We start from the raw sequence: 27,974 nt of genomic DNA, 5'->3' as shown, positions 1-27,974 counted from the left end.
GGGCACATCCTACAAAAGTAGTATTGTCAACTTTATTCTGTGCTGTTTGAATTCATGCTACACTTCAAAGAGAAGAAATGAGTTCAGATATGTTTAATATACATTCAAAATAAAGTAGGTTTTGAGAGATGACATTCAATTTCAACACAGGGTAGAACATCATGAGGAGCCTAAGTATCATTAGCAAGACATCCTGCAAACATTAAGAACTCATTGGTTCCTGTCATATTCTTGAAACAAAACTTTATATGGTCTTCACTATACTACTTAGGAATCCATTGGACAAATTTAACCATAGTAAAAAGAAACAGAAGATTAATAATTTCATATAAGCTAGATAATACCTTTCAACAGGAAATTTAATTGACATTCAGCTAACATGGTTAAAAGCCATAAAAGAAACAATATAACTTTGCTGAAGTTTTTATACATTTCACCAAATACACTTATCACATATACACAAGTGAAATCAATCAATCCCAATAAAATCTCAAACAGTGGGCACAAGTTTTGTGCAAACCATTTTGGCTGCTGAAACCACTAACCTAACAATCTAAGAGCATCTGTGTATGCGTTTATCAAAATCCCAATATGGCTCAGTGTTTTCCACCTCTCCCTCCAACTGAAGGAGTAATTGGCAGGTCGAAACAAGAATCTGAATTGCGTTTGACTACGTATATCGCTGCTTAAACTCTGTTCCACATGTTTGCCGACGAACTTTCATCGAAATATTCAGCAAAATCAAGAGGCATATTTTTTGTGCTCATCGAGGTGAGAGACGTCAGCGTGTGAATATTTTACTGCACTTTGCACCCTGTATTAACATGAAGCCTTCCCAGGACATGGATAAGGTGCAGTGTCATGCCCGCCTTCCACTGTCACTATGATATACTTAACCGTGCTCTCATTTTGTACATCGCCATCGCTCATTTGCAATTTAATGTTAATTATTGCTGAAAAAGCTGAAATGGGCTCAGAACGCCCAATGTCATTTCACTTTAAACCCCAGGAGGCAGGGAAAGGATGTTTTCATTCTATCAGGCCTGGGCATGACTCGAAGGACAATCTGACCTCTCAATACACCATCCGCTTCCTTCTAGCATTTATTGTCCACTTTATTGCAGGTGAGAAACCACAATTTATAAGCAAAAGCACTTCGTAAATTTTCTGTTTCTAAAAGGAAAATGCTTTTCTCCCTCAACACCCCCCACCAGCCCCCCCCCCCCCCCCCCCCCAACAAGTTCCCTTCTTTGTCTGGAAGGGTCAACCAGATTAGGGTGGACCTATAATGTTGCTAGCTGTCCTTCATTGAGGAGTGTTAACAGATTACAACATTCTTCCCCCAATGGTTCTGCTGACCAGCAGAAAAATTAATATCCGAGTGTAACGACATTCAAGTAAGAGCAATGAAATTATAGTGGAAACTGTGATTTGAACTTAGGCTGTCGTTGGATCTCCAGTGCACTGGACCCTAAGAGATACTGGCTGCCTTTTTATTCTAATGTTTTAGTTGGTCTTGAGGAATAGCATGGCAAACACTCTGGGATTGATATTATGGTCCCAATGAGGTGACCTGAGTGGATAACATTAGATCATTTACCTAACCTTCCAGGTCACTTGAGCACCTTGGTAATGATGTGCTGAAAGGTGCTAGGGCAAGAACCAAGGGCACCAGCAGTCAGTGAAGGGCTGTGCTACATGGACAATAATGTGGCGTGGATGAAGAGGGCATCAGGGCACTGACAGTGACAAGAGCTGAGGGGCATGAGGGCAAGCTGACACAGGTTTGGAAAGGCACCTAAGTCAGGACATAATGGATTTAAAATAAAATGGTGATTTCCATTAGTTCTCTTTTGAAATGGGGTGGATTTCTAATTTGGATTCTGTTTTTGGGGCCTAATGAAGCTTATGCACTGCTTATGTTCAGACTTATGGCACCCTTTCCATAGACCCTCGTATTGAGGTGCACAGGATACGATTAGAGTTAAAGGACTCGTGCCTTGATGCCCAATAATAAAGAGAGTGCTTACCATCTGATTTCAGGCCCCTGTATCTTTAGCTAGTTATTTACAATAGTCATCTGATTAAACACTTAACTTAATTAAATTTAACTGATTGAAACAATTTCTGCAGTCTATGTCAACTAAAACTTTAGTTTAGATGTCATTCCAATTTTATAGCCCTCTAAGAAGTTTCCTGTTACCACAGCTGTTACATTCAGTGACATCACCTCATGCTACAAAAAGAACAAATACAGTACACAGATGAGTAAAAAACGGTTGAATGCTGAGCATTTTCTGGAGCAGTTTTATTATCAATAATTAATGTAGAACTCAGCTATGTACAGTACTTGTTGGGTATCGCATCTGGTAGCATTAACAACATGTAGATAATGTCTGAATGTAAGATACTAAATGTACAGCCTATACCTTTGGAAGGTGGGCATGCCAAATGTCACGCATATCACATGAGCTGGTACTGAGATTGGGTCAAGACGTACTGGTAATGGGTGGAATGGTACCCATACGTTTAACATTTCAGATATAGCAGCTGTACAAATGGAACAGCGTTCCATACAAATAGCAATCACCTCCACACCACGCCTTATGTACACACTCTGGTGTTAATTTACTTAAAATGTGTACATGTATCTTCACTCTTGCTGTTAAGGTAACAAACAGGAAACAGAAAGGTGGACCCTTTCACACGTCTGAATGCTATCAAGCTCTCTGAAGAGACAAGTGACTCAAGCCATCTGTTTTTACCCTGGTTATGGAGGTACCAACCCCCCCCCCTCCATTTTACCTTGATAAACAAGTGGTCATTCATAATATTTAGCACATTACAAGCAAGTTGGGGATCGTCTTTTTTTCTAGGACATAAATCTGTGACGATAAATGGGTACAGTGAGTTAAGTACGGTTCTAAAAGATATCCTATGCTGGAATGGTTTGATATGTATGCTCCTTACACTACCATCCTCCACCCTGCGGAGAAGGCATTCAAATTACGACATCAGACTCTTTAGCGTCTGTAATGCACAGCTCCAGAAACTGGTCTGGCCATGTAACAACCTTTTTTCTTTTTACAGTGCAGCTCTGTCATTTTTTTTGTTCTTCTTACATTTTATACTACAAATTACATGGATTCAGCTATACATCTACACAAACACTCATCTTTGCTTCTGTACATATGAAATGTCAATAAGTGGGAAGATCTACCAAATATGGCACAATGAAGAATAATCGGAATGAATGATAAAGCTTGGTAGATGCAAGACAAGCATGGAATAAGGAAAGATACATTAAAAAAAAAACAACCAAATAACATTAATGCAATTTGTTCAGTATCCCAACACCTACCTCATTAGTCCATTACAGTGACCACTATTCAACTTTACATTCCAAGTTTACTATACAAGGTGTTTAATTCCACTTCATATTCACTTGTTCAGTAACAAAGTAATGAGATTTGGTTTATTTTTTAAAAATTATATGTCTAATAACAATCTTCATTAAGACAGGTACTGGTCCCATCACGCAATGTAGATATAAAATAACACCACCACTGAAGTGAAAAAAAAATCATTGTTAATATGATGCTTTTCATTACAGAACAAAAATTAATAAAAATTGAATAGATAAAATAATTATGGTTTACACTGATTTGCAAAACGAATTCACAGATGCAACAAGAAAAAAAAATACACTACTGGTTTAACCTGCCTTTGATTTTACTTGTTTCATTGTCACTCATGACCGAACAGGTTACACCACTTTGTATTCTTAAAGTAATAGGTCACCAAAGACTTGTAACTAACATCAACCTTGCAATTTACCTTCGTATTGATGATGCCTTGGAGGAACATTCATTTGTTAGAACCTTTCGATTTTTTTTTTAATAACTAAATAAACTGAATGGGAAATTACTAGTTCTGTGGCTTGAGGAGCAAGTTCAACCCTAGTGCAGACCAGTTCATTGCAGCCCATTCCTACTTCACCGAGCAGCTCTGATTTGGCCATCTGTTTGAAAGTGACTTGGCAAATTGTTATATGTAAGACAAGAATGCAAAACTTCCCTTCAACACAATTCCTTGCACTGAGTGCAACTCGTACAAACCTTCCAGCGGGAAACAAGCAGGATAAATGTCCATTTCTCAAAGCCTGTTGCTCCTGCATGAAGGTTCTGTTTAAAGTACAGGTGATGGAAAGTCATTTTTGCACCTAAATTGCATTGGAATTTTTCATTGACTCTAGACTTGTCTCCAGTTCTGTGACCTGCAAAAAAAAGACGAAAGAAACAGATAATGTGGTGATGCTGCTCCAACAACTGTAATTCGAGGCATAAAGGATGTGTTCTTTCCAATGACCTTTCACTTAGAAAAAAATGTGTATTCATATACAGCTTTTCATGGCCTCAGGATGTAAAGCACTTCACACCCAATGCAGTCCTTCTGAAGTATTGTTATTGCTGTACCATAAATACTGCAAGAATTGTTCCTACACTTTTCCTGAATCAGACCATATGCTGGCCAATAGGCTGCCTGGTTTTAAACATTTATCTGAGCCCAAATGTTACTTATGGCTCCAGTCGTAATTCAGTTTGAGTGAATTACCTTGTATATGGCAGTAGAATTACAGGTCTTGCAGCAAATTGGAATGAGCTTTTCACCACTAAGATATGGGTGGGAGAAATTGTTAAATGTTAATTCCCCTGTTCTGAATAACATATTGTTTGACCTATTCATGGAAAAGTCCTGAATGTATGATGCTAAATTGTACTGTTTACAGTAACAAGGGAGCTAATGGATTAAGAATGAAAAAGGTGTGCTTCCAGCAGAGAGCTGCTGCTTGCTAGTTTGGTTTTTGATGTCACGCAGTTAGCAAACAGCACAAAAATGGCGCAAGCGAGTCTAGACTAGATGACCAGGCCTATTGTAGTTCAGGGATCAGATACGCAGGTCACACGTCGGCAGCCCTGAGGGGATATGAAAGTAGGAACCTTGGGGCAGACAGCATCACAGGAGGAGGAGCTAAGAAAGAGAAGTCATCAACGAGGACCAAGGACAACATCACCTGTGTCTGGGCAGCGATTCGAGAAGCAAGGATGGAAAGAAGCTTGGCTACTGTCATCTACTGCAAAACATTTTTGCTCAATTGTTTACTTGATACATTCTGTGAATACGTTGCCCCGAGTTTATTGTCTGTCGCCCTTTGCCTTGTTCCAAGAACTCGATTCACCCAATCAAAGAATGGCTACTGCACAGAAGGAGGCCATTCAGCCCATTGTGTATGCACCAGCTCTCCGATTAAGCTATTGACTTAGTGACATCCTCCCATCTTATCCTACTGACCTTGCACATTCTTCCTTTTCAAATGTCAGGCTAGTTCCCTTTTGAAGGCCTTGGCTGAACCTGCCTCCACCACACTCTCAGGCAGTGCATTCCGGACCTTAACCACTTGCTGTGTGGAGAATTCTTTTCTCATTTTGCTTTTGCTTCTTTTACCAAACACTTAAATCTCTGCCCTCGCATTCTTCATCCTTGCACGAGTTGAAACAGTTTCCCCCATTTATCTGTCCAGACACCATGATTTTATATACACCTATCAAACCTCCTCTCAGCCGTCTTTTCTTCAATGAAAACAGTCCCAACTTCTCCAATCTATCTTGACAACTGAAGTTCTTGGGATCAATCTTGTGAATCTTTTCTCCATTCTCTCCACTGAGAGGCGGTGCAATGCGACCAGTCGATGCCGGGAGATCCCAATTCCGGGATCTACCTGGCTCGCCATGCCTCGCGAGACCTAACGGGATATTGCAAGACGTCGCAATGTGAATCCGGCCCATTGTGGGTGGGATCACTTTCTGACAAATAATAATAATCTTTATTGTCACAAGTAGGCTCACATTAACACTGCAATGAAATTACTGTGAAAATCCCCCAGTCACCACATTCCGGCGTCTGTTCGGGTACGCAGAGGGAGAATTCAGAATGTGCAAATCTCCTAACAAGCACATCTTTCAGGACTTGTGGTAGGAAACCGGAGTACCCGTAAGAAACCCACGCAGACACAGGGAGAACGTGCAGACTCCGCACAGACAGTGACCCGAGCCGGGAAGCGAACCTGGGCCCCCGGCGCTGTGAAGCAACAGTGCTAACCACTGTGCTACTGTGTCGCCCAATTCTGCAAATTAAAATGAGACAGTTAGTCTCACTCTAATATGCATTCCCTAGATCTACCCAGTAAGAAGTCTTACAACACCAGGTTAAAGTTCAACATGTTTGTTTCAAACACTAGCTTTCGGAGCACTGCTCCTTCCTCAGGTGAATCCTGAGGAAGGAGCAGTGCTCCGAAAGCTAGTTAGTCTGGTCAGGTTAGCCTCAGGTCTCCAGGTTAGCCTCAGGTCTCATGATAGCGTCTCCGCAATTTCCATTCTCACTTCCCTCAGTGTCCTTTGAGGCATCTCACCTGGTCCTGCTTCCTTATCAACCATAAGTACAGATAACCTATCCAATACCTCCTCTTACCAATCTTAAACCCTTTTAAGTGTCTGAACTACATCCTCTTTCACCATAGCTTGGGTAGAATCTTCTACCGTGGCAAAAAATGATGCAAAATATTCACTTACTACCTCAGCAATTCGCTCTGTCTCCATGAATAAATCTCCTTTCTCATCACAAATTGACCCTACTCTTCATTTTACCACCCGTTTATTATTTATATGTCTTGGAAGACTTTGAGATTCCATTGTGTGTTAGCTGCCAGCCTCTTTCATACTCCCTCTTTGCTTCTTTTATTTGCTTTTTCACTTCCCCTCTGAACCTTTTATATGTCAGCCTCGTTCTCAATGGTATTTCCTATCTGACGTCTGTCATAAGCATACTTTTTCTTCCTCATCTTAATTTCTATCTTTTTGCCATCCACACAGCTCTGCATTTGTTTGTTCTATTTTTCCCTTTCCAGGAAATACACGTCGGCTCTGGCTAAACTATCTCTTCTTTGAAGGGAGCCCACTGTTCAGCGACTGTTTCTCCTGCCAAGTTTTAACCTTGTTTTTATTTTTGTTGCCCAGATCCATTCTCACCGTGGTTTTAAAGGGTGCCCCAATCGCGAATTTCAGTTAACACCTCCGTTAAGATCCTCTCGTGGGGTTTAGCGGCCATGACGAGATTTGCGCCCACAGCGAACGGGCCCAGAAAATCGCAGCTCATGTATCCAGGAATATATTAACAATAACCTTTAGTATCACATGTGGGCTTCACCCAGTCCTGCCATTTTTTAAGCCAGGTCTCTGTCATAGCCCCTACTTCATATTTGCCATGTCAATCTATGCCTGTAGCTCACCAATCTTATTTACCACACTCCATGCATACCCATATGTGCCCATTTTGACTTTATTACTTTCTCTCTTAATCTAATCCATCTCTTGTCTTACTGTTCTCTATTCTATTATCTCTATCTCCCAACAACTTCGTATTCCTCTCTGTTATCTCCTGGTTCCCACACTCCTGCCAAATTCGTTTAATCTTTTCCCAACAGCACTAGCAAAATGACCCGCAAGAAACTCAGTCCTCACTCTATTTCAACGCAATCTGTCCGGCCTGGACAGATTCCATCTCCTCCAGAGCCTGTTCCAATGCCCCAAGGATCTATACCCCTCCCTCCTTCACTATCTTTCCAGTCAAGCATTAACTTGTTTTATTGTTCTGTTTCTACACTCACATGCACACAGTACTGGGAGTAATCTGGAGATTACGACTTCTGAAGATCCACGTGCTAATTTTCTGCCTAGTTCCCTAAATTCTGACTACAGAACCACATTCTTCGTTCTAGTCATATAGTTGGTACTAGTGTGGACCACGAATGCTGGGTGTTCACGCCCCAGGTGAACCATCACTCTCATCAGTATTCAGAGTGGGATGCACTTAGGGAATGCCTTCACTATCTGACTGTCTGGTGGTCACCTGCCTCCGGTTGGGCTCAGGATGTACAGAGGACCAGAGGCACCTTGGGGTGCATGTCCAAGGGTCCCTGAAGGCTGGAAGGCACAGAGATAAGATAAGGTGACTAAAAAGGCGTATGGGATAGTTGTCTTTCTTAGACTAGGTATAGAATATAAGAGCAGGGAGGTTATGGTAGATCTGTATGAACTTTCATCAGGCCAGACCTAGAGTACTGAGTGAAGTTCTGGTTGCCACACGATAGGAAGGATGCGATTTGCACGAGAAAGGGTGCAGAGAGGATTCACCAGGATGTTGCTTAGTGAAGAGAGGCTGGCTCGACTGGTATTGTTTTCCTAAGAGCAGCGAAGGTGGACGGGGACCTGATGAGCTGTGTTAAATTATTAGGGGCATAGATAGGGTAGATAGAAAGAAACCTCCCCCTTAGTAGAGGGGTCAATAACCAGGGGGCATAGATTTAAGGTAATAGCAGATGATTTAGAGGGAATTTGAGGAAAAACATTTTCATCCAGAGGGTGGTGGGAATCTGGAACTCACTGCCTGAAAGGGTGGTGGAGGCGGGAACCCTCACCACATTTAAGAAGCATTTAGACGAGCACTTGAAAAAACAGAGCTTACAAGGCCTCGAACCAAATGCCGCAAAAAGCCATCAGAATAGATAAATGCTTGATAGCTAGTGCAGACACAATGGGCCAAAGAGCCTCTTTCTGTGCTGTATGACTCTCTCCCTGAATGCTTTTAAACTTCAGGGTGTCAACATTTAGAAACATGGGCAGGGATTCTCCCAGCCTCCACGCCGCTATCTCGCTTGGCACGGAAGCGGAGAATGGGCGTCAGACCCGCGATCGGGTTCGACGCCGCTCCCGCAATTCTCCGGTGACAGGAGAATCTCCGTCAATCGCCCGCGCCGATTCTCCGCCGTAAACTGGCTGAGTTACGGCCAGCGTGGTTCACTCATGGTTCACCCGGCGTGAGCTCGGAGTGGCGGCTGCGGACTCAGTCTGCGTCTGCCCTCGTGGGGGGCGGGGGGATCAGTCACTGGAGGGGGGGGGGGGGGGGGCCTCCAGGACAGCTAGGCTTGCGATCGGGTGCCACTGATCAGCGGGCGCGCGCGATCCCGGGGGGGGGGGGGGGGTCTATATTGTCGGATGTGGGTATCAATCCGCGGTGTTGGGCCGCCATGTTGCGTGGACCCACGGCCCGAAGTGCAGGGCCTCATATCGGCAGCCGGAGCTGCGAGGAGCACTCCGGACCCTGCAATCCCCCTGCAAAATGCCCGTTTTCTCACGAGCATGTGGATACATCCCCATTATCACAGAATTCCGCCCATGCTATCCATGAAGCCCTCAAACTCAGGAATGTACCAGAGTGACGTCAGCTGCTGCTCAGGTTCCAAAAGCCGGAGCTCAAGACTACAATCTCCTTCATAAATGGTTATCCAGGAAGAACCCCGGCATTTTCACGGGATGCGCACTCTTCAGGTTGGAGTAGCCCGGCTCTTTAGGTCAGGGAACCGCACATAGGTCTGTGCTGAGATCTAGATTGATATAGTGAGAGCTATGTGACTCGCTGCCAGCCTCTCTTGTGGAGTCAAGCTCTGTCAGACCATAAATCTCTTAAAAAGTACCAAATTCTATTTCCATTTAGAACAGGTACATAAAAGGAAGAAATAATCAAAAATTCCATTTACATTTCAAATTTGGGCTTGGTTGAGCGGATCGCTTACCGTTCAGACACATATTACACCACGCAAGGGTTGTGATTAAATAGTCCAAATTATTGAAAGATAAGTCTGAAAGATTATGTACTGGTAGCAAACACATTACTTGGGTGACAAATTTGAGGAGATCAACTGTGAAAAGTTAAACAGAAATTGAAAGGTTCTGAGAAATTAATTCAGTGTGTTGTTTCCAAGACTGAAGCAATAATAAAATATGCATCAAGTCTAGCAATTCAAATTAACTTACATGCAAAGGACTCACAGACTGTCTAATTAGTTGTCAGTTCAGGAATATAGGGCAGCAAAAGGAAATGCCAGATAAATATTGCTATAACGTAATGGAAATCACAGAGCTTGGTACCAAGTAAGCACTCGATAAGCATAAGGAACAAGTGCCAAAGGGAAAGATGGGAAAGGTACTATTCCTGTAAACATTAAAAGAGGCGAGGCAGATTTTCCCAGAATTAAGAGATTTCTGTTTTTTGGAAACCAGCCGATGGCATACCAGATGAGGAATGATTTGAGGCCCTCACAGTGAATGCAGATACTGGAGAGCAGAAATACATTTTTATCAAGTGGGAGTTCTCCTGATTGTCTGCCATATCTTGGTAGCCACCTTTCCCAAGGGGTTACCATTGATGAGGAAGTCCAGACCGTGTCAACTGTACCAGCGCCTGCCTTCTTCAAGCTGCACCAGCATTTCTTTGACAACAGTGATCTTTGGAAGTCAACAAGGGTTCTGGTTTGACCACCCTCCTCTACTGTAGCAAAACCAGGACTGTCCATCAACTGGATAAAAGCAAATTACTGCTTGATGCTGGAATCTGAAACGAAAGAGAAAATGCTGGAAAATCTCAAGCACGTTTGGCAGCATCTGGAGGGAGAGAAAAGAGCTAACGTTTCGAGTCCGATGACTCTTTGTCAAAGCCACTGTCTATCACCGCCGTGTTAAGATCCTTCAGCGCTTCTACCAGCGGTGCTTGCGTCAAATCCTAGGGATCAAATGGGAGGACCACTGGACTAATGCTAGCGTCCTTCATGAAGCTACGTTTACCAGCATCAAAGCCTGGGTCCTGCAAAACCAATGGATGGGTCATTGCATCCAGATGCCCAGAAACCACCTCGCTCAGCAGGTTCTCTTCTCCCTGCTCTCTGTTGGCCAATGCTCCAAGTGAGTCCAAAGGAAAAGATATAATGATACTCCCACGGTTGCCCTAAGCACGGAGGCAGTAACACCACTCACTGGAAGGAGAAGGCTGTGGGCTGCTGGACATGGCTCCACCTGGTCCGATCGCAAGCCGCTTGGAGGCCCATCGACTTGGACAGCGAGGCAGAACAATCGCAGCAGAGGAAGGAGAGGGACGCCAACCTGGGGCCGCGAAATCCACCCCCACGCAACAACATGCCCCCACTGCGAAATAACCTGTGGTTTGGGCTCCTCAGCCATCTAAAGACTCACTGAGCCTGACGGGCGTCAGCCTCGATTTCGAGGGACCGCCAACCCCGACGTCTGCCATTACCTCAGCCCACATTCTGAAGAAACAGAATCAGCTATTTCCCTGGGATCCATGCAGATCCTCCACTGAAATTATGGTGGATAATCAGAAAGGCAGCCTCCACCAACCATGGAAATGCCAGGTGTGCACATGCAAACATCTTTGTTGATATATATCCATGAACAATATCATATAAAATTTGTTTCGTTCAAGTATTTTTCATATTTTGCCTATCGTCCTCCCTTTGATTTATACTCTAGCCATTCCATATTAATGGTGGGATCCGTATCTCCTTCTGGATATATTCTGGGAGGGTTGACTGTATTTCACATGCTAGATGGTCACTATATTTTGGAATTAGCTGAATGATTATTGCAAGCAGTTTGACCCTCTCAATATAAGGATGAAGAATCATTACATCGCTTAAAGATTCGATCCACTGAGTCGGTGCTGGCTCCAGGTCAGGCAGACCAGTCAGTCTGGACCCTTGCACTATATCGCAGCCATGCAAACTTATACCGTACCCTGCCAGTTTGTTTCCTTCAAGCGCCAATTTCCTTCGGAAATGATTGATCGTGGCTGCTTCTGCAACCTTTGTTTGACAGTGAGATCCGGGTCATTACCAATTGCTGTGTAAAAAAAGCTCTACCAGGGCGGCGCAGTGGTTAGTGCTGCTGCCTCACGGCGCTGAGGTCCCAGGTTCGATCCCGGCTCTGGGCCACTGTCCGTGTGGAGTTTTCACATTCTCCCGTCTTTGCATGGATTCCATCTCCACAACCCAAAGATGTGCAGGGAGGTGGATTGGCCATGCTAAATTGCCCCTTAATTGAAAAAAAATTAATTGTATGCTCTAAATTTATAACAAAAAAGCTCTACCTCCTATTCCACCTGCATCTCTTGCCCAAAGTCTTAAAATCTGTGTCTGTAGTTTTCAGAGTCCCTCGAACTTAAACACTTTTTTAAAACCTGAAAGCCATACTTATTTGTCCCCAACAATATTAGTTGATTCTGTTGCAAAAACAGATTTCTTCAACAGTAATTTTTAAAAACAAATCAAAAAGCTGCAAATCCTCAGGAAACATGACACTGTTATTGAGCATCAATGTTATGAGTGCTCTTTCGGAGGTTTGGTGCAGACTCGATGGGCCGAATGGCCTCCTTTTGCACAGTCGGGGTGAAGAATTGGATTTGACAGACCATCTATGTTAATAACAAAAGCATTAACTCAGAAATAGAGAGGGTGACTGAGCCTGAGGCAGATTGGAGGAACGATTTTGCGAGGTTCCAGATCTGGGATGCATATGGCCAAAAAGGTGTTATAATATATAGCATACAGCACGTACGTAACCGTCCCAATGGTGCATGTGGGTTGGAGAATTGAAGCTATAGGGCCAAATTTTCTGTCCAGGACTAAGTCTTGTGGCGGGGGCAGGTACGGGAGTGCTTCCTCCGTAGAGGCTGGTGGGAATTCATGCCTTATCTCATGATCCCAGCGTCAATAAATATGTAATGGGGGGGATTTCACACAGCAGGGTGGCTCTCTCTCCACCACCTCATCCGGGTGTCATTTTTAAAGGGTGTCAGGATATAACTGGCCCAGAGATGAAGATAGAAGATGGGCCTCCAGGAAGACTCTCAAGAAAGAAGGTGGACCTCCTGAAGAAAGAAGATGCACCTCCTGAAGAAAGAAGAAGCACCTCCAGGAAGACTCTGAGGTTGGTAGATGCATCTCCTCAAAGACACGGAAGCTGGAAGATCCACCTGGTGAATGCTTCCCCCCCTCCCCCGTTACATGCTCCAGAGTCCACGTAGCTGGAGGCCTCCATCCTAAACTCTGAAGTCAGCCCCAGGCTTTCTTCAGTTAAGCGCCGATATGTACACGCTACGTTGCTCCAGCTGTGTTCCAGACCGGGGCGATTATCTGCTGGCGTCGCGGATGATCGGGCGTGGGGGCACAATTCCACTCGGGCCTTCACCTGCATCCCATTGGATTCATGCCAGTCTCTGGCGGAACAGTGACCCGCCGTGGCGAATGGGAGTGGAACATCCCATTGTCATTTTAGCCAGCGTAAAAACAATCTTTTGGAGCCCCAGCTGTGCTGCTTCTCCACCCCCCCCCCCCCCCCCCCCCCCCCAACCCAACCCCAACTGCATTGAAACCACGGGGAGCAAGAGAAATTCTGCCATACTGTTAGGAGCTTCAGAAATCCCTCAAACTGTACAATATGAACGTGCTTTTGTTTTGTATGTTTTGTTGTTAGAAACTTCAAAAAAACACTAACTTTGTTAAAGAACCAAGTTGGTTACCTGAAATAGACAATTTACATCCCTGTTTATTTAGCATGATTAACACAGTAGCATTACACTGAGTTCATCCCAAGACAGGCACCCTGCAGCTTTCTGGACCCCGTACTATTTAGTTACTGCTTTGGCAACCAGTAGAACCAACCTTTCACTGTTTACCATATTTTTTAAAAATCCACAATTTTGAAGTCTCCGTTCATTCCTACTTAGCCTTCGCTAAATGATCAACTTCCATTCCTGAGCAGAATTTTTTGGTTGGGATGGTTTCCTGCCCTGCCACCAAGACAATGGGTGGCGAGCGCACTCTGCAGTTATTTACCATTCTGGGCAGCGATATTTGGTTGAAGGCGGGGCTGTCTCCCCTGCCTGGGGAAGGAGTCCTACCTCAGAGAGGTGCCGGCCAATCTCTCCAGCTGTGAGTGGCGGTGGCCATTGCCGGAACTACGCCGAGTCGGACAGAACAAAGTGGCGGGATCCCAGGATACAGTTCAGTCGGGGGTCTCTCAGCGAAGCCAGGAGATGAGGCCCCAGGGGGAGAGGGTCGAGGGGCTGGGGCCAGGTCACAAAGTGGGGGGAGAAGTGAACACCTGCCAGAGAATAGACTTGAGGCGTGCCCCCTACCCCCACCGCGATCGTCACCCATCCCCTCCCACCCGAGGCCTGAGCAGGTTAATCTATCAGTTATTGTCGCCCCCCATTGGCTGTCCTGCTGACCTACACATTGTGGTCAGGAGGCAGGCAGACAGCTGCTTAAGTGCCTCAATTGGGGTGAAGGCGGGCTCCAGGTCTTGCCCCCTGCCCCCAAAAATCCTCTCTGGATTGGGGACGGGTTGGTTGCAGGAGGAAGGATACCCACAGAATCTAAGAGTCACCCCCCTCCAAAAACTGCCAACAGGAGATTGTAAAATTTGCCTCTGGTGTTCTTGCGATAAACCTTTAATTTACCCCTTCCCTAGTGATCACACCTTTCCAATAATGATAAAAACATTGGGTTTACAATGAGCAGCTGGTCCAGTCATATCAATACCAAGGCTAGGATTAAAGGACATAATGGGCACAATCTACAGGCCACGTTGTGCCTGAAAGTCAGCGCACTGCGACGCAATGTGGCTGGTAGATGCAGGGAGACCCTGCTCCTGGGATCTACATGGCTCGCAATGCCTCGCAAGATCTAACGCGATCTCACGAGACGCCGCGATGTGAATCCCACTCATTGTGGGCAGGGTCACTTTTTGGGAAATCTGCATCTCAGAGCGAGACAGGCAGTCTCACTTTAATATACAGTTCCCTGAGTTACCCAAAGCATTATCTCTCCACTACGCCTCTGAGACCTCGGGCGAGCACCGTTCGGTACCAATCCTCAAAAACGGGGACCAGACAGAACGGCACTCGTGGGAGTCTCCCAGGGGAGGACCCCAGGTGCTTGTCCTCAGGGCAGGTTGGCACCATGGTACTGCCAGCCTGGCACCATGGCAGTTCCACCTGGGTGCCAACCTGGCACTGCCAAGATACCAAGCCGCCATCTTAGTATTGACTGGGATCGGCCTGGGGGTGCCTTGTGCACCTGAAGTGGGGGTGTGGGTGGGCTGAGGATCCCCCTTAGAGGCGGGTTGGGGCTGCGGAGGGGGGGGGGGGGGGGGTCACCTCGGGCCCAAGAGATTGGGATGCCATTTTAAAATGGCTGCGTATTCCCCGTTAAGGCTGTGTATCGAACCAGAGTCGCTTTACATTGAGTGCCGTTTCTCGGTGCTGCGAGTGTCAGGAAACACGTGGCTAAATGCACTCGCTATGGGACATAGTTCCAATTTGGTTAGATCGGGCCCACTGCCTGTTGGCTCATCCTGGAAGCTGTATTTGCATCACAGGTTATGTATGTCAACTTTCTGATGAACTCAGTGAACAGAGGGAAACAGGCTTTGGTGTCTGCTCAGGCCTTTCCAATAAATCCTAGTCAGCGGATCAATGCTTACTTTATGGGTGGAATTCTCTGCTCCCGGGAAAAATCGGGAGGGCCGTCGTGAACGCGGCCGAGTTTCACGACGGCCTCGGACGCCGCTCCTCGCCCCCTATTCTCCCCTCCCGGCGGGGCTAGGAGCGGCGCTCCGTAACTCTCGGCCGCCAGGCGGCGCGCAAGAGTGACGCGACGGCGACGTCTATGTGACATCAGCCGCGCATGCGCAGGTTGGCCGGCTCCAACCCACGCATGTGCGGCTGACGTCACGACGGCTGACAGCTCGAACCCGCGCATGCGCGGTGGCCATCTTTCCCCTCAGCCGCCCCGCAAGACGTGGCGGCTTGATCTTGCGGGGTGGCGGAAGGGAAATAGTGCGTCCGATTGAGACGCCGGCCCGACGATCGGTGGACACCGATCGTGGGCCTGTCCCCTCCCGAGCACAGTCGTGGTGCTCATTTCCCACCAGGCCCCGACAAGCCCCAAAACGGGCATCTCACGGCGATTTCACAACGGCAGCGACCAGGCGAGCGCCGATTCTTCCAAACGTGGGGTGTGAGAATCGTGGGGGGCACCAGGGGGGCCCTCCCGCGATTCTCCCACCCAGCGTGGGGAGCGGAGAATCGCGCCCAATATGTTCATGTGACATGCCTGCATTAGTTTTTGGAACTGCTGAACTACTTATTTCAAATGGTTTGATCCTTCTGCCAAAATAGAATGTCACTCAAATGCATTAAGTGCTCATCTGCAAATATCACCCGCAGTAGATTGCAGATGTATAATCGCTGGAGCACAATTGCTTTGCTCCTTCTGAACATTCTGTTCGCTAGTGTGTATCAAACAGTCACCGAGTGGTACCACAAACACTGTGCCCAGGTCCATGTGAAGTTTCAAAATCATTGAACATTTAAAAGCCATTGTTCTGGAGAATGATTAATGTGGATAGTGTAATGGAAATTGGCATAGAAATGGCAAAACCTTTGCTGGGAGCACAGCCCCCCTGAACAAATCTAGAGCATAATCCTGATATATACTGACCCCCATTTTTCAATGGTAGAAAGCATTCTGCTTCAGAACTCAAGGGGCTTCCATCAATTCAGGGTGTTACAATATTACAATCCATCTGGGTCACTCCCACTGATATTGTGTGGAATATTTATGGTCCTGTACACTGCGGCCTGAGCTGAAGGTGTGACGTAGCGAGCTACAGTATTGGCGTCGGCAGGATCTTGCAGTCCCGTCAAAGTCTGCGGGCGTTTGCATGCTCGCCTGCCCCGCCGCCCGGGTCGACTTCGGGAGGACCGGAAAATCCCGCAAGCGGAATTGGCCAGAAAATCCCACCGAAAGTGCTGGTCAGCAGAGGCGGCATCACACGAGTGAACACTTTGCACTTAGTTGTTTGCGTTGTCTATTTATAATGCGGCCTGTGCTTTCTATGGGTATCAAGGGAAGCACCTTTGAATTGTAATTAAATATCCTATTGTTGTAAATTAGAGGTGAATAGAATATCTAGGGGCCAACAAGAGGCCTACAGCTGCTGGAACAGCAATTGTATCCCAGAGGTAAGGGTGCCCTCCAGTGGCCATCTTTTCCCAAATTCATTCATTTCCATTATGAGTTGAAGAGTGAGCTTTGCTGCCAGCATCCAACTCAGGTATGATGGATTGTGCATGTTCGAGTCCTGGCATGCAGTGCCATACAACTGAATATCAATGGGGCGTATAACAGGTAGTGAATGCAGTAACACCCATCATATGCTCCTGCCCAAAACAAATTTCTACCCCAGTGAATGGCCCTTTGATGGGAGGGCTGTCCTCTTGGGGAGAGATTGAGCAGAAGAAGTGAATATTGACTGATTCACAGAACTGTTATGGGGCAGGAGGAGGCCATTTGGCCCATCGTCATCGTGTTTGTACCAGCTCTTCAAATGCACATTATAACTTAGTGCCATTCCCCTGCTTTTCTTCTGTACCCCTGCACATTATTACTATCCAAGTAATCATCTAATGTCCTCTTGAATGCCTCCATTGAACCTGCCTTCACCACACTTCCAGACAGTGCATTCGAGACCCGAACCACTCACTGTGTGAATTTTTTTTTTCTCTCTTCCATCACATTGGCTTCTTTTGCAAATCACTTTCGATCTGTGCTCTCTCGTTCTTGATTCTTTTACGAGCGGGAACATTTTCTCCCCATCTCCTCTGTCCAGCTCCCTCATGATCTTGAACATCTCCACTAGATCTCCTCTTCGTCTTCTTCTCTCCAAGGAAAATAATCACCAACCTCCCCAATGTAACCTCATAACTTAAGTATTTTAGCCCTGGAATCATTCTTGTAAACCTCTTCTGCACTCTCTCCAAAGCATTCACATCCTTCCTCTAGTCTGGTGCCCAGAACTATACAAATATTCCAGATAAGCTCTGACTAGTGCCCTGTATAGGTTCTTTGCTCTTGTACTTTATGTTCCTATTAATGAAGCCCAGAACACTATATGCTTTATTAACTACTCTCTCCATCTGCCTGCCACCTTCAATGACCCTGCACATAAACATCCCAATCCCTTTGCTCCTGCACCCCACTACAAAATTTACCCCCGATTTTATATTGTCTCTCCTTGTTCTTCCTACCAAAATGCACCACCTCACACTCCTCCGCATTGAACTGCCACCTGCCCGTCCACTCCAAAACCCTGTCTACATCCTTTGGAAATTCTACACTGTCCTCCTCACAGTTTACAATACTTCCAAGTTTTAACCTAGGGGTGGGATTCCCAGCCGCGTGTTACTGGGCAGCAGGAGGCGGCGCGGCGGAATTCTCTGCTCCCGCCGCTGTCAATGGGAATTCCCATTGAAGCCACCCCACACCGTTAGGAAGTCCGTGGGACCTGAGAATCCCATCGCCAGCAAACATCTGAGAATTCCGGCTCAGATCATCAATACATATTAGGAAAAGCAACCAAAACCGCTGGGGAACATCGCTACAAACTTTCGTCTGGCCCGAAAAATGTCCATTGACCATTACTCTTTGCCTCCTATTGTTCAGCCAATTTTATATGATGTTCCCTGGGGTTTAGAGGAAGGAGAGGTGATCTCACTGAACGATTGAAAATTCTTGAAGGGTTTGACAGAGTAGATTCACCCAGGAAAGAGGTTGTTCTCGCTGGCTGGAGAGTCCAGGGCGAGGAGTCAGACTCTCAGGATAAGGATCAGCCATTTAGGTCTGAGGCAAGAAGAAATGTGATCACTCAAACAACCTTTGGAATTCTCTACCCCAGAGCACTGTGGATGCTCAGTCCATGAGCTTGTTTCAAGACTGAAATAGATAGATTGTTGAGCGTGAAGAGAATCAAGGGACAATTGGATGCATATAGAAATTCAGCCTTGATCTTATCGAATGATGGTGCAGGTTCGAGGGGCCTGATCCTGATTTTTATGTTCTTAAGCATTTTAAGATTAATTCGCACTTATTAAATGTGCTATTTTAGGTATTCAATATTGAGGTACACAATAATATACCTGGGGCTGGTTTAGCACAGTGGGATAAACAGCTGGCTTGTAATGCAGAACAATGCCAGCAGCGCGGGTTCAATTCCCGTACCGGTCTCCCCAACAGGTGATGGGCGGAATGTGTCGACTAGGGGTTTTTCATTATTTCTCAATTTCTATTGAAGGTACACAAATTATATATTCGCAGAGACTTTTCTATCATTATGTTACAAACGTCACTGGTAACAGTCTACTCATAGCAATCCAGCCATACCTTACTCTGAAGTTTCTCAATCTCTTCTTTATGTGAATTTTCAGTTTCTTCTAATGTTCTCCTTTGAGCCGTTTCTTTCTTCAGAAATTCTATTTCCCTAAAAGGATGCCGAAATGAATAAGAAAATTGAGATTGCCAATGTCTGATTTGCTTTCATTCAAGTAACGGGTTACAAAAAAAAGTCTCCAATGGACTAAGCTCTAATGTGTCCATATTGCACTCCTGTTTGTGATATTGTTGGGTAGGTGGTAATTTACTCCCTGCCTACAAACGCTGCACCCAGGGCCATGGGCCGAGTGCATTAAATGTGCATCTACACATTGCAGACTGAAAGCTCTTTCGGAGCAGATGTTCATACTGTATTCCTTTTGATATTCTGCCGGAATTGGAATACTTGTCGTAAATTGTAAACAATTACCTAGTCAGTCGAGGCTCTGCAAAATAAAACCCACGTTTTCAGATGTAAGACATCAAATATTTTTTTAGTCCTACTAAAGCCTAAAACTAGCCTAAAATCGACAAACAGATTGAACTCAACAAAAGGATGCTGCATAAGGTTAAAAAGAAACAAAATGATCGCGGACGCTGGAATCGGAAACAAAAACTGAAAATGCCGGACAATCTCAGCATGTCTGACAGCATCTGTGGAGAAAAAATGGAGCCAACGTTCCGAGTCTGGGAATTTAAATGGCCCGCCACATCCGCTGGTGGAGACACACTGTGGGGGCGGGGGAGGGCGCGGGCACGTAAAATCCTGGCCAGTGTCTTATCTTATTCTGAGTAATTTTTGAAACATGGGCACATCTGTTCTGCTCGGGTACACTTTGCAAACATGAAGCAAGTTTGGCCAGCTATCTTAGTTAGGTGGCATTTTATTCAACAAATCAAATAGGTCAGAAATTGTGAATTGATAATTACCCTTTGACCCATTTCGCCTGGTTCGCCGAGTCGCCTGGTTTAGCTCAGTGGGCTAGACAGTTGGTTTGTGATGCAGAACAAGGCCAGCAGCACGGCTTCAATTCCCGTACCATCTTACCCGAACAGCGGCCGGAATGTGGAGACCAGGGGCTTTTCACAGTAACTTCATACTTGTGACAATAAAAGGTTATTATTATTATTTCGACCCATATTTGAACCCTTTGGTAAGGGAAGGTCATTAGCCTTGGCTCACAAAGGACCATAGACATCTGTCACCAACAGAGAGAGACAATGAGTGCGATTCAGCGACCCCGTTGCCCCCCGGCTTGGATCCGGGCACAACAGGCGAATCACCTGAAATCGGGCTCAGCGCCGGGCGTGAAACCTCACTCTGCCTGACGCGATATGGATCTTGCCCCGCTGGGCATTAGGGTCTTACGGCTTATTTGAATACCCGAACGCCAGATTCACCCAGCGCCCAGGACTCTGGCCACGCCTGGGGGACCTCACCTGGACAGCGTTTAGTAATGGTCACACAAAAGTATTCTCCAAGTGTGGCATTGGTGGGGAGAACCACCCCGAGGCCATAAAAACGGCAAAGTGCCGTTGGATAGCGGGATGTTTGATGGTGCTGCAGCTGAACGGACTCTAACTTGAGTCTGCTGAATCACGCTCATGTAACTTATGTAGCTTGAAGAGGGCACGAGGTGTCAGGCCTCTATGAACTACTGCAGCCAGTACAGGTATTGAACCCTCACCATTGGCATCAGTCTGCATCACAGTCTAGCCATCCAGCCAACTGAGCTAACCGACCCACCACAGCCCTTAGGTAGATGTTGGTGCAGAAAAGCCACTTAACTATGAAGGTACCTCACCTTTTCCGATGCAGGTGAAGTTAATGCATGGGTCAGTGCAGAAGGATGCACCGTATTAGCAAAACCTGTGGCCAGTTTATAATTCCAATTTGTACCTCTGACTCTTGAAGGTTAATTCTCCATTTGTTTTTTGCTCACTTTATTGGCTTCCTGTCGGGGAAGATTTCCCTTGTGCATTATACGCTGTAAAATTATAATTGAGCTTGCAAAAGGAAAACCATTCCCCTATATTGCTGTCTTGCAACAACGTTCTGGTGTTAGTACAAAAATTAAAGAATGCAGAGCTCGGCTGGCTGGTGCATCTATTCATTAGTTGGCCCAGCAACGAGAAGTATAAACGTACAGAGCGAAAAACTAAAGCTATGATGGAGCTCCTGTGACTTCCTCAGTGTAGATGATCATAATCATGAAATTACTCCCAGTCATATTAGCGGATTCTCGCAATGTGCTTCTGTGCAATTTATATTTCTGCTAAATCAATAGGTTAGCACCTCTGCTAAATTAGTGAACAGAGAAATCTGATATGAACATGTTAAACATTCGTTTGCTTATTAACACAATACGCTGTAAAATCTTCAGGGCCTGTTCGTTACGGGCGCAAATCATGTTCGGGCCACAACTCTCGCGAGTTGGCCTTAACGGGACTTGTGCCGGTGAGATCTCACTTTGAGATCTTCCCTGTACACCCCCCTGACGACATAATCAGGTTCCTGCCCTGATAGGAATTGATTTTAATATTCATAATCGGCTTAACGCCGTTGCTTCTGAGGTTGTCAGATTTCCGTCCTCCCTCCCCACCCCACCATGAAGTAACGCTGGCGGAAATCACTACTGGTTTCCAAAAATGGAAGCCAGCCATGAGCATGCCGGTGGCTCGGAGGTGAGTACAGCCCCTGGGTGGTGAGGAACGTGGCCGGGCAGTCCTCTGGCACAGCCCCCTGGCACTGCCACCCAGTCAGGGGGCAGTGCCAGGTTGGAAGTGCCTGCGGCAGTGCCAGAGGGTGCGTTCATAAAATCAGAGAATTTACAGTGCAAAAGGAGGCCATTCGGCCCATCGAGTCTGCACCAGCCCTTACAAAGAGCACCCTACTGAAGCCCACGTATCTAGCCTATCCCCGTAACCCCACTTAACATTTTTTGGTCACTAAGGGCAATTTAGCAAAGCCAATCCACCTAACCCACACATCTTTGGACTATGGGAGGAAACCGGAGCACCCGGAGAAAACCCACGCAAACACTGGGAGAACGTGCAGACTCTGCACAGATAATGACCCAGCTGGGAATCGAATCTGGGACTCTGGAGCAGTGAAGCCAACCACTATGCTATCGTGCTGCCCTTAAAGGGAAAGACCCTCCAGGAAACCCTGTTTAACTTCAATTTGAACCCCCAACCCCCACTCCCACACCACCATCACTGAATCCCAGCTTTGCCGGCGAATTTAGCCCCCTCGCCCTCCCAGCTGCCTGCGTGATCCTCGCCATGACTCTGGCTGGAAAAGGCGGCTGTGAAAGCAGCGAGTTTCACACTGCTTTCCACGCCTGATCCAGCATTCTGCACTATTTCTCAAAAATTCCACCCCATATCTGTGCCCATTTAAAAAAAAATGCATTTTATTCAAACTTGTATCAAAGTAGGTTATAGCAGATAAACACCCCGGGAAACATTCTTCCCAATAATCAACTATAAAGTTTGTACAGATTTTTCTCTTTTTCACCCCCCCCCCCCCCCCCCCCCCCCCCCGGCGACGAAAAGCTCCTCAAACACGGTCAAACATCCCCCACCTTTTCTCAAACTCTCCTGCTGAGCCTCTTAACTGATACTTTAACTTCCCTAACCGCAGGAAGTCATACAGGTCACCCAACCATGCTGCTACCCCCGGTGGCGATACCGACCGCCACTCCAGCAAAATACGTCACCGTGCAATCAGAGAGGCGAAGGCCAAGACATCGGCCTTCCTCCTCCTCATGAGCTCCGGCTTCTCTGAACCCCCAAATATCGCCACCAAAGGGTCCGGGTCACCAAACACTCCCGCCCAGAATCTTCCCAATTTTTAACAACCCCAAACATGTGTGCATGATTCGCTGGCCCCCGCCCACACCTCTCACACTCATCTGCTACCCCCTGAAAGAACCCACTCATTCTCACCCGAGTCATATGCACCCTGTGCACCACCTTAAACTGTATCAGGCTCATCCTTGCACAAGAGAAGGTCCCGTTTACCCTCAGCAGTGCCTCACTCCATATTCCCCAATTGATCTCCATTCCCAATTCCGCTTCCCATTTCTCCTTGACCTTCACCATCCGCTCACCTCCCTGCTCCCCCAGCCACTTATATATATCCCCTATTCTTCCCTCCCCTTCTACATCCGGAAGCAGGAGTCGCTCCAGCAGGGTGTATCCCGGCAATCTAGGGAACCTCTTTCAGACCTTTCGCGCAAAGTCCCTAACCTGGAGATACCTGAACTCATTACCCCTCGGCAGCTCTACCCTCTCCCTTAGCTCCTCCAGACCAGCGAACCCTTCCTCCAAATACAAATCCCTCACCTTGACCAGCCCCACTTCCCTTCACCTCCTGTATACACTATCCATCCCCCCGGCTCAAACCCATGATTCTTGCACAGCGGCGTTAGCACCGACATCCCTTCCCCCCCGAAAATGTCTCCTCAGCTGATTCCATATCTTCACCGTGGACAGCACCACTGGGCTCCTTGAATACCTACCCGGAGCCATTGGCAATGCTGCCATCACCATAGCCCTCAAACTAGACCCCTTACAAGATTCGTCCTCCATCCTAACCCACTCTACCCCTCCTCTTTCCCACCCCCCCCGCACCTTGTCCACATTCGCTGCCCAACAATAATGAAGCAAATTTGGCAATGCCAACCCCCGCTGCTGCCTCTGCCTCTGTAGCAGGGTCCTCCACACCCTCGGTACCTTCCCCGCCCATACAAAGTCAGAGATGATTGCGTCCACTTTCCGAGAAAAGGCCTTTGGTATAAAGATCGGGAGAGCCTGAAAGATAAACAAGAACCTCGGCAGAATATTCATTTTCTCCACTTGGACCCTCCCCGCCAACGTTAAGTGCAGTGTATCCCATCTATTAAGATCCTCCCTGGCCTCCTCCACGAGCTCCATTAAGTTCCACTTATGGAGCCCTGTCCATTCCCTCGCTACCTGAATCCCCAAGTCCCTAAACCTATCCCTCGCTACCGTAAATGGCATCCCCCCTAAATTAGCCCGCTGTGCCAGCTCATTCACCGGGAATACCTCGCTTTTCCCTACATTCAGCTTGTATCCTGAGAACCCTCCAAACTTCCCCAACAGGCCTATAATGCTTCCCATACTCTCCAATAGATCCGAAACATACAGCAAGAGGTCATCAGCATAGAGCGACACACGGTGCTCCCTCTGTCCCCTCATTATCCCCTGCCACTCTGCCAACCTCTTGAGAGCCATTGCAATGGCTCTATGGCCAGCGCAAACAGCAGCGACGACAGTGGGCACCCATTCTTCGTACCCCTGTGTAAGTCAAAGCTTTGTGAGCTCATATCATTCGTCCTCACCCTCGCTCTTGGCGCCACACACAGCAACCGTACCCATGCCACAAATCTCGGCCCAAACCCAAACCTTCCCAAAACTTCGTACAAGTACCACCACTCCAGCCGATCAAATGCTTTCTCCGCGTCCATGGACACCACCACCTCCGGTGACCAGACCTCTAGACGGATTCATCACCACATTCAACAGCCGTCTTATATTAGTCGTGAGCTGCCTTCCCTTCACGAAGCCTGTTTGATCATCTGCAACCACCCCCGGGACAGAATCCTCCATCATCCCTGCCAACAACTTAGCCAATACTTTCACATCCATGTTCAGAAGTGATATGGGTCGATAGGACCCACATTCCACTGGATCCTTCCCTTTTTTTGGGATTAATGTGATTACTGCCTGCTTCATCGTCTCCGGCAACTCCCCCTTCTCCAGTGCTTCATTAAACGCCCCCAACAGATGTGGTGCCAGGTCCCCCGCCAATTCCTTATAAAATTCCACCGGGTACCCATCCAGCCCAGGGGCTTTACCCGATTTCATACCCCTGATACTATCCAGCACCTCCCTCAGCCCCAGGGGCTCCTCCAACGCCTGCCTCTTTGCTTCCTCCACCTGGGGAAATTCCAGCTCGTCCAGAAACCACCCTATGCCCCCCTCCTCTCCTCCTGGGTCAGCCTCATAAAGTCCCTGGTAATACTCTCTAAATGCCTCATTTATCTTCCCTGGCTTTGACACCACATCCCCAGCCCGGATCTTCAATATTTCCCTGGACCAGCCTACCTCCCCAGCTGGTGTGCCAGCATGCAGCTCGCCTTCTCCCCATACTCGTATTGCACCCCTCTTGCCCTACGCAGTTGCCCTACCACCCTCCCTATTGTCAGCCTGTCAAATTGCCCCTGCAACCTTTTCCTCCTCGGTGGGCACCCTCGAATATTCCCTGTCCACCTTCACTATCTCGCTCACTAGACGGTCATGTTCCGCCCTTTTTCCTTATTCGCACGAACTGTAAATGAGATAATTTCTCCCCGGACCACTGCCTTCAGTGGTTCCTAAAAAATGCCCGCCGACAGCTCCGCATTCTGACTGAACTCCACATGACCCCTAATCGCCACCCGCACCTTATTACAAAAAGCTCCGTCCGCCAACAACCCCGAGTCAAACCTCCACCCCGGCCTCTGCTCTCGTCCCGTAGTGAACTGAATATCCAGACAGTGGTGCATGGTCCGAGATAACTATCCCCGCATACTCTGCCCCCTCCACCCCAACCAAAATCTCTCGACCTACTACCAAGTAATCAATCCTCGAATACACCTTATAGACATGTGAAAAGGAATACTTCCTTCCCCCTGGCTTCTGAAAGCGCCATGGATCCACCATACCCATCCTCTCCATAAACCCCCACCCCCCAGCTCCCTTGCCATTCGTACCCTACCCATCGACCTGGGGCTCGATCTATCCACCCTCGGCTCCAGGACAAAGTTAAAATCTCCTCCCATGATCAACTGGTACATGGCCAAATCTGGGATTGCTGCCAGCAACCTCCTCATAAAACCCACATCATCCCAATTTGGGGCATACACATTTACCAACACTACCGGTGCCCCTTCCAATACCCCACTCACATTCACATATCTCCCACCTGGATCCCTCACCTCCTTCGCACTCACAAATCCCATTTTTTTTGCTCATTAAAATCTCCACACCCCTCGATTTCAAATCAAACCTTGAGTGAAAAACCTGCCCGACCCACCCCTTCCTTAACCTAACCTGGTCCTTCACACGCAGGTGTGTCTCCTGCAAAAAGACAACCCCCGCTTTCAAGCTCCTGAGGTGCGCGAACACCCGCAGCCTTTTAACCGGCCCATTCAGTCCCCGGACGTTCCATGTTACCAACCTGACCGGAGGCTTGTGCCTCCAATCCCCTGTACCGTCCGTTATCTTCCCGACTTAACTCCTGCCCCTTTAATTCCACTCTGTACCAAGCCCATCCCAGATGGCCCCTTTCTTCGCCCTTGACCATGTCATCTCTCACCTCCTGCCACGTCGCAGAAACCCCCCCCCCCCCCGCACACACTTTTCCCCTTCTTCCCTCCCCCAGCCACCCCTCTTGGCCTTCTCCCCCACCACCTCACTTCCGTTCACCAGCATAACTTGCTAGCGCGGCTGCCTCTGCCCAAAGGCCCATCCTAATGACCTCCCCCCCCCACCCCCCTCCTCAGCTCAAAGAAGAAGGCCTCCTGCTGGCCTTACCCTCCCCCACCCAAACAAGGACTTCTCCGGAACTCCAGGTAGCCTTCTCCAAAAGCAAACAAACAGATATTCAACACAAATACCCATCACACAGGAGGGGGGGGGGGGGGGGGGGGGGGGACATCCACCCCACATCAACTTTTCACCCCTACAACTCCTTACAATCTCAACATTGAACAGAAACCCCCCCCCACAAAAAAAGGTGAAAATCCCCCAATCCCTACGTCCACTTCAAACATGCTCCCGACCATTACATAGTGCCAGCACCCCGGGTCAATGTGCAGCTATGTTTATTTGCTACGTTGTCATATTCAAGATGCTGTCGCATGAACCCGATTCCTATAATCTGTGGAATCAATACACTTCGTCTACACTGATAAAAGGGTGTTAATGCCAAGCAGTACGTTTTTAGCACCTTAATGGTGTAAGCTACTGATCAAAGGCATGAATAATTACACCTTCAACTGCTCAGCCATCATCAGTTCTGCTCCTTTCTCTTGAGAAAATGCTGCGTATTTCCATCTCTTCATGTTTTTATTTAAAATCTCCCTCATTTGCAATCTTCTTCAATCACACCACTGCCATTTCCCATGCCTAAGAGTAAAATTTTAAGCCTTGCTCATGAGTCCAAATGAGGCCTCTCGAATACTTCAGCTCACTCAGTTTGGAATTTGCAGTTGCCGATAAATCAAATGAGTCGGATCGTAAGCGACAAAGGGCTGAGTGGCCCATTTCTGTTCCTATTTTCTAGGTTTCTATTTTCCATGCTCTTACAAATAATTGTTTTACCAAAGGCTACAACTGTTTGTGTAACGAGCAGAACATTCAGCATAATGGGCAGCAGGAGCCAACACAGGGCACATTGGGTTCCTTACACGTAATTTACACTTGAGTCGATCAGAACAGAGAGGACGGGAAGGGTGCACAGCACACAACAGCATCGGCCAGTATTTGCGGGTTTGAGCTCATTAGCTGTGTGCTTAGCAGCTGAACAAGCAACTGCTCCAGGTTGATTTTGATCAGAATTTAATTGCAGCAATTCTTATAAAGCACGTGGTCCCATGGAAAGCACACAGGCTAGAATAGATTTGCTTGCAAGTGTGCTTAAAAAAGTGGAATATTTTAACCTTCATTTAAATGTTCTTTTAGGCACTAGGGACAATTTTCATCCCTCTTATAAGTGCAAGCT

At 47.1% G+C, this 27,974-nt stretch overlaps 1 protein-coding gene across 1 annotated transcript in view; it reads right to left on the bottom strand.

Moving 5' to 3' along the window:
• Window positions 1–2,292: 2,292 nt before the first annotated feature.
• LOC119954216 (neurabin-2-like) overlaps window positions 2,293–27,974 on the bottom strand; it is a 385,075-nt gene continuing 359,393 nt past the window's right edge. Inside the window, 2 exon segments of the mRNA XM_038779251.1 lie at window positions 2,293–4,276; window positions 19,193–19,289. Coding sequence (XP_038635179.1) covers window positions 4,223–4,276; window positions 19,193–19,289 — 151 coding nt within the window. The 3' untranslated portion in view covers window positions 2,293–4,222.

This window comes from Scyliorhinus canicula, chromosome 19 (genome assembly GCF_902713615.1).
Source record: "Scyliorhinus canicula chromosome 19, sScyCan1.1, whole genome shotgun sequence".
Taxonomy (NCBI): Eukaryota; Metazoa; Chordata; class Chondrichthyes; order Carcharhiniformes; family Scyliorhinidae; genus Scyliorhinus; species Scyliorhinus canicula.
Note: the sequence above shows the minus strand (reverse complement) of the source record. Positions and strands in the feature narration are given on the sequence as shown.